This window comes from Trachurus trachurus (assembly GCF_905171665.1).
Source record: "Trachurus trachurus genome assembly, chromosome: 9".
Taxonomy (NCBI): domain Eukaryota; kingdom Metazoa; phylum Chordata; class Actinopteri; order Carangiformes; family Carangidae; genus Trachurus; species Trachurus trachurus.
Window position 1 is genome coordinate 35727753 of NC_139895.1, and position 18336 is coordinate 35746088.

The 18336-nt window shown below is 41.2% G+C and overlaps 1 protein-coding gene across 3 annotated transcripts in view; it reads right to left on the bottom strand.

Moving 5' to 3' along the window:
• The window catches only part of sema4c (sema domain, immunoglobulin domain (Ig), transmembrane domain (TM) and short cytoplasmic domain, (semaphorin) 4C), a 101485-nt gene that overhangs the window by 18783 nt on the left and 64366 nt on the right, over positions 1 to 18336 (bottom strand). For all 3 annotated transcript variants that reach the window (XM_083978659.1, XM_083978658.1, XM_083978657.1), the window contains 6 exons: positions 12741 to 12895; positions 6426 to 6488; positions 4353 to 4451; positions 3815 to 3911; positions 3204 to 3323; positions 748 to 899 (listed from right to left, as the gene is read on the bottom strand). In XM_083978659.1, the coding sequence (XP_083834785.1) occupies positions 748 to 899; positions 3204 to 3323; positions 3815 to 3911; positions 4353 to 4451; positions 6426 to 6488; positions 12741 to 12895 (686 nt within the window). The remainder of the gene's footprint in view (positions 1 to 747; positions 900 to 3203; positions 3324 to 3814; positions 3912 to 4352; positions 4452 to 6425; positions 6489 to 12740; positions 12896 to 18336) is intronic.

Consider the following 18336-nt stretch of genomic DNA (forward strand, 5'->3'; position numbering starts at 1 on the left):
ACAAATATGTACAGTGTGGAAATTCAGCGTTGGTGAAATGAGAAATTTGAGTTAATCAGTGCAAAAGTGAATACTGGAGAGTCATAAAAAATCCAAACCCTCTAGGGAAATAGTGTGTGTCTTAGTTTAAGTGCAGAACAGAGCTTCCATTTAGCGGTGAAAAAAGCTGTGAGCGCTCTGTTTTTGGCAGTTCACATGAAAGTCACGCTAAAACTAGAGCGAGCGACACTGGATCTGACCTGAAAATAAAGCAACATCCTGTTTCATCAGTGACATCAGGTTATTCCCAGGGTGCTTTGTCACATTTACAGGTGTATTTATATATATTTACTTTCTACATATAGCTGTATGTATAACAACTATATCAGCTGCTGGGAAAGTCCTGTTTAAGTCTGCGAGCCCAAAACCGTTAGAGAGTGCTGTCTCACATTATTAAGTGCTCAGGAACAGCTGCCAAAACAGCTGGAGGAAAGAGAAAACAGCTGATTCCGAACCAAGTGTGCATGAAACTATGATTTCTGCAGTCCAAACTTGTTCTGTGTGCACAGATCTGGCCCCGTGCCATCTTCAATAGTCACTTGCAGATTGATTACTGTTTGTGCTTTAATACACTCCCACGGATTTTCCTCACAGCAAGACAGAGAGATAGAGAAAGAGAGTAAAAGAGAGAGAGAGTGAGGCAGTTTTAAAAGGGTTTTTAATTGAATCTGCTCTGAGATCAGTGCTGATAACAAACTGAAGTGGTACCTTGCAGACGCGGGCGACTCTGGCCACAGTCAGCTCCGTGTCACAGTCCAACTCCAGCGCTCTCTCGCTGAAGAAGAAGTAAATCTTGTCATCGTCGCCCTCCTTGCTGCCGCTGCTCTCCCTCACCAGAGCTGAACCTACAAAGTCCGGCTCTGCACACACACACACACACACACACATGAAAGAGTATTGTCTCAGAAAGTGTATTCACAGGCAGTAGCGAAGACATACAGTATGTGAGTAATGAACAAACAGACATGCTCTGTCTGAAAGTGCATTTGGACCAGACACACGCACACTCCTCGACACACAAGCTTGACACCTCCATCTCATTCTCTGCCACCTCTTCTCACCTCTCTGTCTATTTTCTATCATCACTCTCTCCTTCGCCTCATCTCTCCTCCAGTCATTTCTCGCTCTCTGTCTCTCCACTGCTCCCTATTAGCGGTCCATTTTGTGTTTCTCACTTCCTCTCACGTCCTCCCTCCCATCTGTCTCAGATTCTCTCTATATCCAGTCCTCATTAGGTTGTGAGTGATATATATTTTTTTAAATAAAAGTGAGATACTTGCATTTCTGGACGGAGGGAGCTGAGGGCTTAAATTTCAACCATTTTTAAAAGAAAGTTTTTTTCATTTTAAATTATACAAATGCACTTATTCCACAGATGGTCTGTTCTTTTTCAGTATGAAGTAGCATTTTACAAGCCATCACGGGATACTTCAGCTCTACTGAAACCCAGGCCAATTAAATGCTTTTAGACTGGTCAGAGGGACCTTGGATTAACGTGAGGCGAGCCTCATCACAGGTCTGGGTTTTTAATAAACCCTCTATATCAGCATGAATAAAAAAACGTGCGCATCAAACCCTTAAACCTCAGCCTCATCTGTATGTTTCCCTGTCCTCCCCCTCCATTCTCCTCACCTCCCTCTCTATCTTTTCATCACCAATCCTAATGCCTGTTCTTTCATCACCCATTTTTCCCGCTGCGACTTCATCCTCCTCTCTACCATTCATTTCTCAATTCACCCCCCACCCACACACCCACACACACACACACACACATACACACACCTCCCAAAAAGATAACGATCCGTCACACAGGTCCTGCACTTCATTTCCTGCAACTCATTTCTCCTTCTCTTGTTCTTTTTGCATGTTCCTGGTCCCTATTTTTACTTAATGAAATTCTGTTAAATAGAAGTGGCTGTTATCAAGCCTAATGGGATTTCTTTTATTTGAACACATAAGTCATTTTTCAGTGTTGCAGCGTCTCAGAAAAAAAAAAATATCTCAAGTACAATCCGGATTCCATTCATGAATTCTAAGAATAGATATATAACCTTACAAAATTAGTAACAGTTACATTAGTCATAGAGGATATAAAAACAATGAAGCTGTAGAGGTGGACGAGGTTTCACATTTGGTGTGATGAGGTTTCATGACTCAAACTTAGCTGCATGTCAGTAACCAGGCTTCTTTAACTTTCCCCTTGTGTTCAGGTCACCAGTGACCGGTTTTCAGGTTTTAAATGCATAAAAGTACCACATAAATTTGTTTATAGCATCAAGGCTTTTTGACTTTGTCAGGAACCTCTATTTAAACAAAATAAAACTCTTTTTCCCCACAGAATTCTAAAATGCTCTGGTTAAAATTATGTTTTTTTGTGGTGTAGGGTCAATTTTGACCCGGTTATAATGATAAGAACAATACGTAGAGTTAAAAGTGAAGTCATAAGTGCAAAACCAACTTTCTCATGGATGAGGAAGCCTAACAACGTAACCAAGAGATGAGAAACAAATTGAATGATAAACTATTGTTTTTCGTGTGTTTTACAGCTGATTTACAGTAAGACTCGGGTCAAATCCGACCCTAACACAAGAGATGGTAGCAGAAAGCTGACAAGAGGAAGGTTCAATTGAAGCCAAGGGGTAAACTGACAAAAAAGGCCCAGGGAACCACACCAAAAAATATCAGAACCAATATTTTCATGGATAAGGAAGCCTAACAATGTAACGGAGAGAAGAAAGGCAAATTGGATGGAAAAAAAGGTATTTAGTGTGTTTTACAGCTGATTTAAGACTCGGGTCAAAACCGACCCGAGCACAAGAGATGGTAGCAGAAAGCTAATACTAGACGAAGGTTAGGACAAGGCTGAAATACAATCACAACTGTTATATTCACACTTCCACTGCCATGGAATAAAAAACCCCACAATAATGGGCGTCATTGTACTGTAGTCAGTATGGCACTTATTTTCTTTCAGTGTTTTTCCAAAAGCGGATTTATCTGCTCTAACGTAGGCTACAGCATGTTGACTTCCAGCGGTTATAAGCTAACAGACTAGTAAGCTGTGTAAACACTGCTGTGAGCTGGGACCTCCTGCCATTCGTCCCCTTTCCCCTCTCTCTGCGCCACTTCTTTCTCCGTCTTTGCTTTCACTCTCTTTCACTCACCATTGAGCCAGGCGGGCAGGTATTCGCTCTTCATGCTGTAGTGCTGTTGGCCCAGGTTCCTCAGAATGACTGGCTCCGTACCCAGGAAGTTGTTAAGTGTCGCTGAGTATAGCTCCTTATCTGCACCAACAAAACACAAGCTTTGTTTTTTTTTCTCACAGGCATACACAGAGTGAAGGTCAGCGGTTCACCAGAGGGATACAAAAAGAGAACCAACAATGCTTGTAAAGTCAATGGAGATGTCCACGCTGAAGTGAACGCAGCACGCAGAGTGAAATTAGACTTGTGGACTCTCAGAGCAATCATATGGCTCCAAAACAGATGGGAAATGCTGCAAGAGCGGTTTGTGGAGATCTGATGCACATTTTATGCCTCTGTTAGGGCTGTAAAAATATGGGCCTGCTCACTCCAATATAAAGACCGCTGGGATGGAAAAACAGGGGCTGGCTGTGTGTTTAGTGTTGACGTAAATGTCAGTAGATTTACAACGGAGGATTAATCTTTCTTTTGGTGGTGAAATGGCCCTTTAATGATAATTAAACATGTTCAGAAACATACAAAATGCTGCATTTGCATGTCAAGCTATGTGTGTGCAGGGCAGGCATACTTACCCACTATCAGGCCGGTGTGCCCCTTGGCAGGGTCATAGGGGCATTTGCCTTTCCCATCTTCCAGGGCAGTATTGTTGAGGGAAAAATTATCTGCATTCTGCACACACACACGTACACACACACATACATACACACACAATGAGTAAAACAGGTGGTTTGTGGTCAGTATGTATTATAACCCATATGACACAGCTGCGAGCTGTGTCTGTCCGTAACAAGGACCATAGCTTCACCCTTCACCATGATGTCCCGTCGCATCAGCATCATAACTATGCAGATACACACACACACACACACACTCTAGCATTCACACATTGTGCTAACACAGTGTGAGATTTTTTTCCCCTTTGCCTTTATTTTTATTTTATCACACGGTGGTCTTAGCCTCCGGTCAGATCTCAAGTTGACACCTGTCAGCACTGGCTCACAGTAATGTAACAACTCTCTTTCCAGGGAAAGATGTGCATACTACACATAGAGACACACACACATACACACACACACACACACACACACAGACATACTAATGCATACTCACCACATAGGTACATTTGGGCTGGAAGGCGTAAGTGCCACAGGTGTAGAGGTGCGTGTGGTTGTAGCTCTGCAGGAAGCGGATGTAGTTGAAGCACTCAGTCTGTGACAGAGGCAGAAGGAATTGTTAGAGTGCTGCTGTCAAAGAGCCCTGCTGCCGTTTTGTCCTCTGCTAAGGTGAAGCCCAGTCCATACAGCACAGTGGCACATCCTCTGAGATTTAGTTTTACTATAACGTTTAAATGGGGTTTCTTTCATCTGAAATACCTCAATAACCTTGAAACCAGACAATATCATACCATCTAATATCCTTCTATCAAAAACGCGTGACAGTAACGAGACCAGGTTGTGCCAACACAAACATCAAGCATTTCTTATCTTTTAGGTTTAAAACCAGGTAGACGCTGCTCATTGAGGGCTTCAATGAAGTATCTATTTGTTTTTATTTATTATTCAGTAACTTAAACGGTGCTATGCAAGTGTTCAGCGTGTACTGAGAACACCACGTAATAGATGACGTGGTGACACAACCGCATTATCTCTGTATCATTTCGAGTAAACAGGAAAAAGCAACAGATTGTTTCCACTCAAAAGGATAGGAGAGCAATGTGAGTTAACAGTATAATATATGCACTGTTTCATGGGAAGTGCCCTTTAATGCCTGCACTGTGATGAACACTAAAGCTCTTTGAATGGAATTGGAAACAGATGCTCACTCATGATGCGTACTAGAGGAATGAATAATTCAGTGCATCCAGTTGATGTTGCCACTGCAGCAGCAAAAACAATATCTGTCATGGTAATACAAGCAATTTGATTTTCTAAAAATTCATTTTTACAGCTCTTGAAAACCACCGGGGATAATCAGGATGAGACGACAGGCTTTTTCAAGCCCTCAACTACAACACTGCATAAAAAGACTAATCATTAAATATAATGACGGACAGTGTAAACACCATATGGTTACTCAAAAGTAAATCCCTGTTACCTTCTGTGTAAAGGCAATCACAGATTTGGACTGTGGAGATGTGCAGAATAAATGTGCTTTTGCTTTAGCTAAATGATCACAGCCCATCCTGCATGATTTAAGAAAAAACTGCACCAAAAAACCAGGGAAACTGTTGATTTTCCGACGGTGAATTTTGAATATTAGTTAACTTTTAATGACCGTTTGGAAGTAGTTTGAAACCTCCAGTTCTACTAATTTCTCAACATGTATTTTCGACTTCAGTTTAGTAGTGATGCTGCCCGCTGCACGTCGCCACTGAACTATTTCCCCTTTCTGTTTTTAAACCACATGAAAAGTTAGTGTTGTGCAACGAGAGGAGTTTTAGCCCCGTTTCAAAACGCTCCGTGGGATTCTATAAAATATTTAAAGAGATTTCTTGCAAATGTACATTATGCAGCCTAAGCAGTGAAGGGCTCGTGCTGAGACTAAAGCAAAGCATGGCGAGGTGGGGGGGGGGGTGTTCGCTGTGTATGTGTTCAGGCTGGAATTACATTATCGTTATAGAATATTTGGCAAGAGTCAAAAATCATGATAAGATGTGTTGCACGTTTCCATCTGATTGAAGACTGCTGCTCCGGCTGTGGTGCATCTTTATACACTCATTAAAGTCACAGCTTCTTCTTGAGAGTTAGACTGATCAACACTTGAGTTGATAAGATGTAATTACAGTGTTTATTTAATGTGCTATGGCTTAAAGTGTATTGTATTGGCTGGGACACTTCCTGTGTTGCATTTTGTTTGTGATTACTTATCTCTTTATCGCATATTAGATTTTTTTTTTTTTTTTTTTTTTGGAGCAATTGGAACCATACAGATATTTAATGTTCAAGACTAAACACTCCCTGAATTGAAGCACCTTAAAGTTGCTGATGCTAAACCTGTCTGGAAGATGCACTTGACTGTGTGCTAATGCAATGACTGGAAGGTTTCCAGTTTCCAACTCCAAACTGACTTAATAAATGTAATTGAGTAAAATAAAGTGAGTAATGGTGCTCTAATAAGACACTGTCTTAAAAACTCCTGCCAGTGTGTAACTCCAGAAACTCTGTCAGCTAAAATCCAGGTTACCTGGTTGTTCTTCCCCTTGGCGACACACTCTCTCTTCTTATCCTGCGGAGCCGGCCAGTCAATCTGGAGGAGAGAGAGAGAGAGAGAGAAAGATGAGGTCTGCAACACATTCCATACGTATATTTTGTATCTTTTTTCTTTCATTGATTTGGACAGTAAAATAATGCAGATAGTAAATTGATGCTTAAACAACATCATCTCATTTCTCTCTGATAGAATATGTGTGGTGACACCTCATGGCTACAACACATTCACACTTTCCTTGTTGCCATTTTGCTTAACTCGACCAATAGGCTCTGCATGCTTGACCACCAGCTGCTGTAACTATAGCAACAACCACAGACTCATAAAAAGCACATTTTTACCAGTGTATTTGGTGCTGAAAAATCTAAATACAGCACAGATGCACTATAAAAGGCAAAGTAATGTCCCAGAAATGAGAGGATAAAACCAAACAAGCACGACATAGTTTCTGGAAAACTATTTTTCAAACCAAATTTCAAAATATTCTTTAATTTGAAAATTGCCCACAGACTGAGCTGCCCAGGTGGTGCAGGGACAAAGCAGCTCTGCAGGGACTCAGGTTCAGTCTCTGGCATCAAACACATCACACACATCGGTAGGAAACTGTGAGGTTCCGACTGCAGCAGAGCCCCCTATAACACTGTTGGGTTAACAGACCAACCACAATGTGCAGTCATGTGAAGGAGTACAAAATACAAAAGGAGAGGTGCAACTTGTGTCCACTCTACCTTTTACGATGATGGCTATTTAGTGTTATTTACAGTAGCTCCTTTTTTTAATGACTGTGCGACACATGGCTGAACTTCACTCTATTGACAGGGGTCTAAAATATAAACTGTGTTTACTGAGGAGTTTCCACATCATTAGAAATAATTACACTGGCCATTACGGGCTGAGAGCTGCCGCGATTTCAGAATTAAACTCTGTTTTAGTTGACTGGATTTAAACCAGCAGCAATCAAACAATGGATTACTGCCACATACCAGCGGTCATAAATGTGAATAACTTTTACTTTTATATAGGATGATAAATCTGACTTTTCATGGTGTTGAATAGAAAGGAAGCACCTGGTTGTTCATGAAAATGAACTTTTGTGTAATCCAATATTCATACAAAGTTGTTCAATATTTGAACATGAAAAAAGTTTCCAGATGAAATAAATTTTGTTCCAATTCCTATCTGATATTATAATATTTTACTGGCAAGTCAGAAGAAAATTATTCACCTTACACCCTCATGACTGCTGTCCACTGAATATCAATTGCTCCCTACGCTCACTGGAGAAATTATGGCGTTATAATGGTTAAGATTTAATAAGTGAATTAATGATCTGGGTGAGTAGATGTGAATTATTACCTGAAGCCTCTGTGGTTTTAACTAATGGACTTTTGAACTAAGACCAGATCACATTTAACAGCACTTGATTGGTACTTATTTGCCACTTGTCACTCTGAGCTTTATTTTACAATCAGTCTCTGTTTGTTCCACTAAGATCAGGTACTTTATAAAAAAAAGAAAAAAAGAAACAGTGGCACATTGACAGCGAGAAGGAGCTCAATGTTAATGACAAGTCCTACTACAAAGACACATCTGCCAGAATAAATAATTATAAGCAAAAGCCAGCACGGAAATTTTTCAGCCCTCTTCAAATTGGTGTGTCTTTATCTCAGAATTTTGGTTGCGACAAATGACTTGTAGAAAATAAGTGCTGTTAACAGTGGTATCTGATGCGGTCACTGAGAAGGTCTCAGCTGCTGAAAATGAAGTGGAAACATTTATTTTGGGAAGGAACTCAGTGCTATTACATGGCCACTTGGGTTCAGCGTTTTTAAAGGCACGTGCTTAATCTCTGATGTTATATCTCACGCTGCATCTCTGCTTATAAATCTACACTTTGGTCAGTTATAGATTAATAATAAAAAAAAGAAAGATCCTGAAGTGTGGTTCTCAAGTAACTGCCTTAAAGCAGAAGTAAGCAATATATTTGTGTTAATATAAGTCTTAAATAGTTATATCTTCCGACAGCAATCACTTACATAGAGTGTTTGGTCTGAAACACGGGTCTGTCAGTCACTCTGCTCTGCTCTGAGCCCAGGAGAAAACATTTATCGTATCCTACAGTTTTTATCCAATGAGGAGAGAGAACGGCATGAAGGGCTGTGTGTGCAGCCAAGGGATGCGCGTGAATGTGGTGACGTAGGGACGAGGACTGTTATGGTGCGTTCAAGGCAGCCCTTAACTCATGTATTTCCAACCTGTGAAGTCGTACCAGTTCGATCTGTTACGACTTCACGGGTCGGAAGTTACAAGTGGCCGTTATAGTGACTTTCACCGGTAAAACAGGTCGGAAAAACACGAGTGGGTTGCCTGAAACGCTACAAAGTCGTAAGTTGTGACTTGAAGCTGTAATTTACGGTTTCAAAAGCCTGCCTGGAACGCAGCATTAGCGAAAACGACCGGATCGCTTACTTCTGCTTTAAGTGTCATTCAATTCAATTCAGTTCATATTGAACAGGGACAGTGTGCATATTACTAATTAACATGTCAGTTTTACCATCAATGTAAATGTGCCAGAGTTAGCCAATGTGGCTAATTTTAAAAGTTAACATCATAGTGTATACAATAAAATGCAGCCTATAATAACCTGTATAAATACAATACGGAAATAACATGTATATAAAACAATATGTGAGCTTGTGTGTGTATGTGTGTGGAGACAGCGCTAAAGATGAGATGGTTTGACTACTTATGGTTACATGTCTGATTTGCTTGTCTTCAGTTTATGTTTCAAAGTAAAGTTAAGTATTTGTGGTCTCTCTTAAATCAGTGGGTAGACTATTCCAGTAGTGAGTGGCTCTAATTGAGGAGACCAAACTTGCTGCGCCTGTACTGAACAACACATTCTCCTCTGGTATTCAGAGATGGGACTTGTGGAGTCAAGTCATCTCCATGCCATGTATTTGTTCTGCTCATGCACTAAACCAGCTGAGTTCAACAGCAGGTTCAGTGACTGAGCAGATCAAATACATGGCAGGGAGATGACTTGATGACTCCACAAGTCCCATCTCTGCTGGTAGTTGCCCTTGTTGTCCTGCTGCTGCTGTCCTTTTGGACAACAAACAGCATCAATGGTGGGGGTGCAAGCCCACGTAAGATCTTAAAAAATGTGATTCGTAGCTCATGAAGAGGTGGAAATGTGAATCACATTTCATGTTATTCAAACTTGCGGTGCGGGACTGGTGAATGGCTTTGTAAAGTATAATGCTGGGAACAGGGGAAAACATGTATCAGTGGTGCCCCAGTTACTGTACCACATGGAATAACTCAACCCAATTATTAAATTAAATTATGAATGAATAAAACAGTCCACAATCATCAGGTGAAAGAACAGAAATAAATGACGCCTTTCTTAATTTCAGGTTGCTAAATGTCAGAGACGTGAAGCGATGGCAGGCTGAACAGCCTCTAAGAAAATGACTGCAGCACCTTCAAAAGCCCCCACGCACTCAGGCCATTAGACAAGATGTTCTAACATTTCTTAATGTCATTCACATGGAGTTGTCCAGAGGTCCTATAGGGACTGTGTGGAGGATATTTTCTATCTTTATATAATTTATCCATGTGTTTATTAATATCATTTTGTTCAGTCTAGTTTAATTGATGGTGTTACAGTACATTAATTGGCTGTACATCATTATGTTTATTTGTTATTCTTGTTAAAGCGGAAAATTAAAACAATCAGTCACATGAAATAACCAATTTGTGTGGTAGAAAACACTTCAAACGCAAACAGGAACTGTGTGTCTCCTAAAAGCATCCAGGGAGGAAGACGGACACGAAAGTAATGAAGACGGACAGTGAGTGCGTCAGCGGCGAAGAAGTGAGAAAAGAAGCAGTTAAAGGATGGAGGGAGGAGGAGGAGGGGTGAGAGAGTGATGGGCAGATGGTGACAGAGGGGATGGACTGCTCCCTCGTCCTTGCTCAGTCATTTTTTTCTGCGTTGGCTCCCTCCCTCTGGATCTCACACTGGGGGCCGACAACAGGTGGTCTTATCATTACTGTAAGTCATAGTCCTCACACACACAGCCTGCGCCTGTGTGTGTGAGTGTGTGCGAGTGTGTGCATCTAATAACTGCTCATTACAGATAACAATTCCCAAACCGCTGTAGGCTGCTCGCTATGCCTTCATCGGACTGCAGTAATTGTATTGATTGCAATATGGACCAATTACCGAGGAAACAAGGCAAAACCAGATCGAGTCTCCGAGGCTTATAGCGTCTCTCTGAGCCTGGAAGTGTGTGTGTGTGTGTGTATCAGGTCAAGTCAAGGGTATTTATTTAGTGCTTTTAACGGTTTTCCCCAGAGTGCTTCACAGGAAAACAAGATCCACAAATTAAAACAAGGACAATAAAAAAAGCATGATTGAATAAGTGCATCATAAAGTCTGAGAAACAGGGCCAATGTCTGCGTAAGCGTATACGTGTCTGAGCGCCTGTGCACTCCCACACATTCACAGTGGATATGTTTTGTGCTGATAGAAGAGAAATATTGGAGCCAATAGCTGCACATATTACAATCCTAATATTTGGCAGTGCACTCACACTATACTGGTGTTGGAGGCTTTTAGCACCAGATAAAATAAATAAAGCCCAAATTAAAGTAATAGCTTGGCAAAATGTCAGAGAACAGCTCAACTAATTCCCCTATATATATAATGATACTGTAAAAATCCCCATTCTATATATGGAGCTGAAAATATATAATAATATAATATCCACCTTAGAAGTCACCAAATATAACTGAATACATTATTTAAAATATTCTGAATTATAAAGGCTCATACTTTAACTTTCAGTAGGTCAAGAAAAACGTTCCAAGTTTATTTCTTCACTCCCCAAGAAAAGGTCTGTCATGTTTTAAAAAAAGGTTACAGACAAGTCAAGAACAGAATACATCAATGGATGATGTTGATTTGAATGAAAATGAAGACAGAGGCCTGATGTCTGCAGACTTCTAAGCAACCAATTAGGCCTAACTTTGTTTAATATTGGCTCTCAAGCTAAAATGCTTGACCTGCTCTTAATCCGCTCATGCTACAGAAATACTAACAAATTCAATTAGGTGTATAAGAATATATTAAAAGAAATATGAAGCTTGAAGTTGGTACAAAAAAACATCTAAACTGACGGCATGTGTATTTCTGTATCTATTAACTATCTTACAACAATATATGAAGTATTTACAGATATCATCTTTATCTTAGTAACCCCTTCTTTTACTTTTTATTTTCATAAAATTAACATTATTCATTGACATACTCCGTTCTTGACTTGTCAAATTCCTGTTTGTTTTGGAGTCAATGATTTTTTCCCCCCAGGGCTGAAAAACATTCATAAGACGTCTGTTTTGTAATTTTTGATTTATCCTGTAAAAAAGCACTTTATTCAACCAAATCAAGGTGGTGCTCTGCTTTGGAAATGTTGATATATTGCCGGCCGGCATAAAGCTCTCAGCTGCCAGCAGCAATTAATACATTTTACGATATTTCTGACCCTTCAAGGAGGACACACTAATACATTTTGAGGATGTATCAAATTGACAGTTTGTACATTATTAGCTTCTACAAGGCCTGAAAATTTCATAAAAGAAATATGGGCCAGACCAATAAAAGACCCAACAGTAGTGTGTGACTCAGTCCACTTTTTTATGGCACTGTGAAGAATCTTTGATTACCCGCCAGAGTTGTTTTTTTCTGAGTGTTCTTAAGTGTCCTTGAGTTAAGAAAAAATGAATCAGAATGAAAATAATACAAGATATAATATAATAAAAAATAAAGTCTGTAAACTAATGGGTTGGTGGTACAGGCAGAGATTGCGCTGGTGGTTTCGGTTCTCATCCTGCTTATCCGAGCTGAACCTTTGTTATATCTTACATACTTTCATGTAATAATTCAAGTTTATTTCAAAATGAAATGTGGTGTCTTTCAATGAAGTAGTTGAAACAAGTGTTTATCTGTGGCATGCTCAGTTAGCAGGCTGTGTGGAGGAGATGATACTGTTTGTTACTGAGCTGTCCGTCTTGAAGCTGTGTGATATTAAATCTTATGCAAGTTAATTTCTACAAAAGCCCCGTGTGTGGGTGTTTGTAGTGACAGTCGAGCAGTGTTATGGATATGATTATTTTCCTTTAAACAGTTTCTTGTCCATTCTGAGTCCATTCAGTCCCCCGCATTGATGGGGATTTAAAGACTTGTGTTTGTGTGTTTCTACATTGTGTGTTGTGTGCTGTTACCTGTCGTCGGAGCTGTCTGCTGATGTCGTTGGGGTCCAGGGCGAACAGCGTCTCCCGTGCCCCCACGTACAGGACCCTCTCGTGGTCGGACAGAGTCAGCATGCTGTAGTTGAACACGCCCTGGACGCTGAACCTCGCCATGCCGTTCAGCACATCTTTAGAGAGGGAGAGAGACACACAAACTCATCATTACATCACCGATCACACCTCGCCTGCAAAATATCTCATCTTTCCTGTCAGCTGACGTGCTGACAGACTAAAAAAACAAACCTGAGAAGAACATTTCACACTTAACTTGTTGAAATTAGTTAATGTTTCAGCTTAATCACAGCACTGAGGCTTGCTCGCAGCCTATAGCTTAAATGTCATTCATCCAGCTTGCACACGTCTCTCCCACGTTTCGTCTCCTCATTAGGAGCAGAGCTCATCTTACTCATGAACTTCAACCATGTCAGTTTGCAAACATTGCCTCAGTTCTTTCCTTTTAATCCTTTAAGCTGTTATACATTTCATATTTAAAAGGAACTTTAGCAGATAACAAGTCTGATTTTCCCATCAGCACCAGGCGTGGGGCTCAGAGGAGGAGGTTAATATTGGACTCATATTTGCACAGGTCCAAAGGAACGCTGGTATTCCTCAGTGTCTGCACTGAACTTGTTTTTGTTTACACGTTCGCCACATCAACTTTATAGAGGAGCTCATTTAATAATGTCATGTTTACAGCTCGTTGCGCTGCCCCCTGGTGGCCGAAAAATCAATTAACGCAGGTTCAAGCATTAACACTTTGGCTAGTGAAATGGGAATTGCCTTGTAACGGGCCTCTCATGCCACTTAAGTGGCTATAAGATTCAATTTGACCTCATTTACACCTCCACTATGTGGTTAACTATGAAAGTACCGATGTACATTTAGAATGATTATCAATTAAAGGAGAATTCCGGTCATTTTCTAAGAAGTAATGCTCTACAGCTCTAGGTCCTCGACTGTCGAGCTCGGGACTGTTTCCATATCAACAAAGACAAAAACGCAAGGAAAACATGGATTTAGGAGGAAGAAAAGGATTGTTGATGATGATTTGGATGGGTAAAAAAACAGTTATATTCATATTGATGCTTTTTTCCCATCCAAAATCTTTTTTTCCCTCCTAAATCCATGTTTCCCTCGCGTTTTAGTCTTTGTTGATATGGAAACAGTCCCAAGCTCAACAGTCAATTAGTAAGGTCTACCCAGGAAACTAGAGTAAACAGAGGTAGGCTACGTGATAAACACACATTAACACTGCTCTCTCATATTAAACAGAGTTATGTGGTAAGGAACTGGTGGATGTTGCAAAGCATGTGTAGTGATATTTTGAGCATCTTATAGAGGTATATAACTGCAGTGTAGCACAGCTAGCAGGAGGAGAGCTGCACATATTTTTCTCGGCTTTTTTCCTATGGTCGCACTCGGGGACCTAGAGCTGTAGAGCGTTACTTAGAAAATGACAGGAATTCTCCTTTAATACACTGTGAGAAGCTCAAGTCCTCAAATTAAAGATTAACCTGCAAGAAAATCTCTCAAAACATCACCACAACAACTTCAAGTTGCATGATTTTAACTCATCAGGCCTTAATTGTTTTGCTGAAACTAACCACAGTGTCTATCTCCAAGATCTGCTGTAAACTATTCCTGCAGGATGGAGCTGTGCACTGAAAGCGTCCCAAGCTCCGTATTTACTTTGAGAACCTTGGAGAAGAAGCCGGTCTTCGGGGGGGGGGGGTCTGATAAGTTCCAGATCTGCATGTCAGAAGTGCGATAAGGTGGCGAGTCTATTTGGAAAAGCTGAGCAAATAAACAAGAGGCAATGATGCGCTCTCTCTCGGACCAGCCCTTGTTTTGACGAAGGGCGCGGAGGCGTGCACCACTACAGCCACCGTCCATCAATCCCACAGCGCACTCAGGCAGCGTCGGGAGCTTTTTAAAAGCAGGATATTGATGAAAACAGATTCTGAGAATGACAGAGAAGCTGCAGGTCTGTGCAGAATCACAATCACCTCCATCAATGAGAGAAATAAATCCTCACAAGCTTCAATCAGCCCGGGCTTTAATGCGAGTTTTAACGGTGAGTTTGTTGTCGAGCCAGATGTTTGTAATCATACTCCTGTTCAATAGGAATTCCATTAGGAGTGGTAATTTTCAAATTGACAAAAAACGGCTAATCTTGTTTTGGGGGAAAAGAACCTAAACAGAGTCTTGCCTCAGTTTAACACAGCTTTTAGACTGCAGATTGTTAAAGGACATAAAAAACTCAGCATTGCAGCATTGAGAGGACTCTTTCTGTAGAGGAGCAGCAGCTTAATCCAGGCTCTGCAGAACACCTATACACAACAATACAAGGATTTAGAGTTGGAGCTCGCAGCATTATTGCAAATGGGAAATGTGATCCCAATGACAACGTGGGCAGAATGCAGAGCGCAACAATGCTTATAAATGCTCACTAATAATGGGTGTAAATCTGCGAGTGTGATTAGTTCATTATCTGCTGTGCACATCCAGATGCAGATAGCATTTTAATACAAGGCCTTAGTGGGGCCTTTTACTCTGATTGGGCCATCACTCAGCATGTTAACAGAATATTAGCCCCCTCATAAACCCGGTTATTGATCCTGTGACATCCAACAGCTGAATCGATGCGAGTTATCTCAGGATTGTCTCACATGTTTAAAGATTTGCTGTTATTTCTGGGATTGTTCCTCATATTTGCAGCTGGCGGACCAGCACAAACAGCCACAAAAAGATTAGGGAAAAGAAACTAACTGTCTCCATGGTTCTCTCTGCAGGGTGTGTCGGAAAGAAAACAGAGCCGACTTTTGTTTTTAATCGAAATTTAACAAAGATGCACTTGCCGTACACAAACACACAAACACGCACACCCAAAAGCACACTGTTCAAATCATCTGACTAGCATACCGACAAACTACTGGTGCAGAGCAGAGAAGAAAGCAAGACAAAGACAGGAGGAAAGAGAGAAAGGATGGTGTTTAGTCTTCATTATGCACAGTCTTGTTGCTTGTAGTGTCACCTTGTTCCCCTCTCCTCTCCTCTCCTCTCCTCTCCTCTCCTCTCCTCTCCTCTCCTCTCCTCTCCTCTCCTCTCCTCTCCCCTTCCCTCCTCTCTCTCCTCTCCTCTTTCAGCCCAGACTGAGAGAACGTGTGCAAAACTCAAGCCGACGACAGCGTGATCGTGTGATCTCGTAAACTGACAAAGATTATTACATATTTTTGTTTTTCTGTAGTGTGAATATTTGTCACTTCTTTAATCATTGCCCGTGCCTGAACACAGCAGCTGAAATCCAGGGAGGGAAACTGCAGGAACTGGTGTGATTTATGGTGTGACCAAACGCTGGTGTGACGCTGTGGCCTAGTTAGGCCTACACAGACTAATACATGGAGAAGCCTGTACATAATAAAGGAACGTGTGTCTATGTGTGTGTGTGTGTGCAGAGAGAGAGAGACAAAGGGAAGGAAGCTTGTTACTGAAAGCCTGATGGTGACTGTTTAACCATTAAAATACCCTGGGGACCATTAAACTGCCAAGTTACTCAAGCCACTTCTGCCCGCTGATTAATATGCAAGATGATCCCTCTCATTACCTGCTGCACAGTAAGGGATGCTTTTCATTCTTACAGAGAAGCAGCATCGCTTGTTTTTCTCAAAATAATTATAATAAAAAAAAAACAAGGTGAGCTTTTGAGCGAACAGGAACCAGAAGCAAAGTGTGAAAGAACATGTGTGATGTGGTCGAACAAGCTGGTAAGTTTCCACTGTCAATCTCTAGATCTATTCAACCCCCACCTGCCAGATGTTGAAAACTTTCCTGACCTGCTTATTTGTTTTTCCAGTTTTTTTTCTGAATTCTTACTCTAAATCCTCTCCATGCCTCATCATAGAGATGAGCTTATACAGTTCATCATTTCTGACCAAGACAGCTTTAAAAGATGATGAGCTTCTGCTTTTATAAAAATGTCACGTTCAACACTGCGCAATGATCTTAGTGTCTTAGAGCAAAGAAGAGAGGTTTTCCACTATCACCACCATCATCCACTGCTGTGCATGGTGGGCTGTTAGATCTCTGCAAATAAAATGAAGAGTACTGGAGCTTTATATGAAAAGTGCCCTGAGATAACTTCTAGTCTGGCTGAGTGTTGTATCAATAAGACCTGAACTGACAAAATAAAAAAAACAAAAACAAGAATGAGTTTTTATTCTGCAGCTTCAGGTTGTCAGCGTTCGACAATTTCACATACCCCTCCAGATTTATCTTTTATTTTACATCTATCATTTAATTTCCTGGCTGCAGTATCACATTTTCAAAAGTCCCCTTTAGAGACCGAGTTGGCCAGTGGCCCCTGACCCCAGACTTTTTTTTTTAATGAGGGTAAAACTGATATTAAAGTCTAACAAACCTCTGAGTCAACATGGAGCAATAAAACCCTCCAGTGGTTCCCTGATGCTAACCAATTTCCATCTGTGTGCGTGTGCGGTTGACTGTGAGCGTATACAGCAAACATCACAGGCAATCTGGACACATTCAGGTGAAAAAAAAAAAAAAAAAAGCTGAGAGGCGACATGTTGTAACAGACAGAGACGGAGAGAGAGATAGAAGAAGAGAGCGGGGGAATTAGTAACCAAAGGAAGGAAGGGGGGATAAGTACTGAAGTCAGCTTATTATCTGAAGAGCAGTGGTGTATAAACATTGGAGGGTATGTACGGATGGGCGAGCTAGATGAGTGAGACAGAGAGGGGGAGAGAGAGAGAGAAGCAGCATCCTCAGGGGAGAACTGAGCACATCTGCTGTTCCACACAGCCAGGCAAAAAAACTCCAGAGCTGACACACTTTTACTGACACACACACACACACACACACACACACACACACACACACACACACACACACACACACACACACACACACACACACACACACACACACATGTTTGTATGGCTATCTTTGTGAGGACACTCATTGCCATAATGTATTCCCTAGCCCCTTACCCTAACCTTAACCATCCAAAACAAATGTCTGACCTTAACCATCACTCTTAACCTAATTTAAACATAATTATAATAACCTAGTTATTATAAAGTCTTAACCCTCAGTGAAAGTGAGAATCGGGCAAAATGTCCTCACTTTCAAAAAAGGTCCTCACTATGATGGTTAAAAACTCAAACTGGTCCTCACAAGTATAGCTATACAAGTACACACACACACACACACACATACACAGAAATACACACAAATCAGTGTTGAATCAATGCTGCAAATCCGTACGCTGAAAATACACAATTTATGTGCAGACTAAAAAGACACATTGCATTTGCACAAAAACACGCACGTACACACACGCGCACACACACACACACACCATGCAGAGCCCTGAACAGGTCTCCAGGGCGCCTGCTCAGTGACTCGAACGTCTCTCCACCAACAGAGGGAAAGTTTTGCTCCGAGTGGCTTGTTTGAAGTGATCAGCGGCTCTGTCATTAAGAGGCGATACGGCCAGACGCACTTACCATCTGCCACCACACTGTGGCAGCCCTGAGGCTACCTGTTGTGT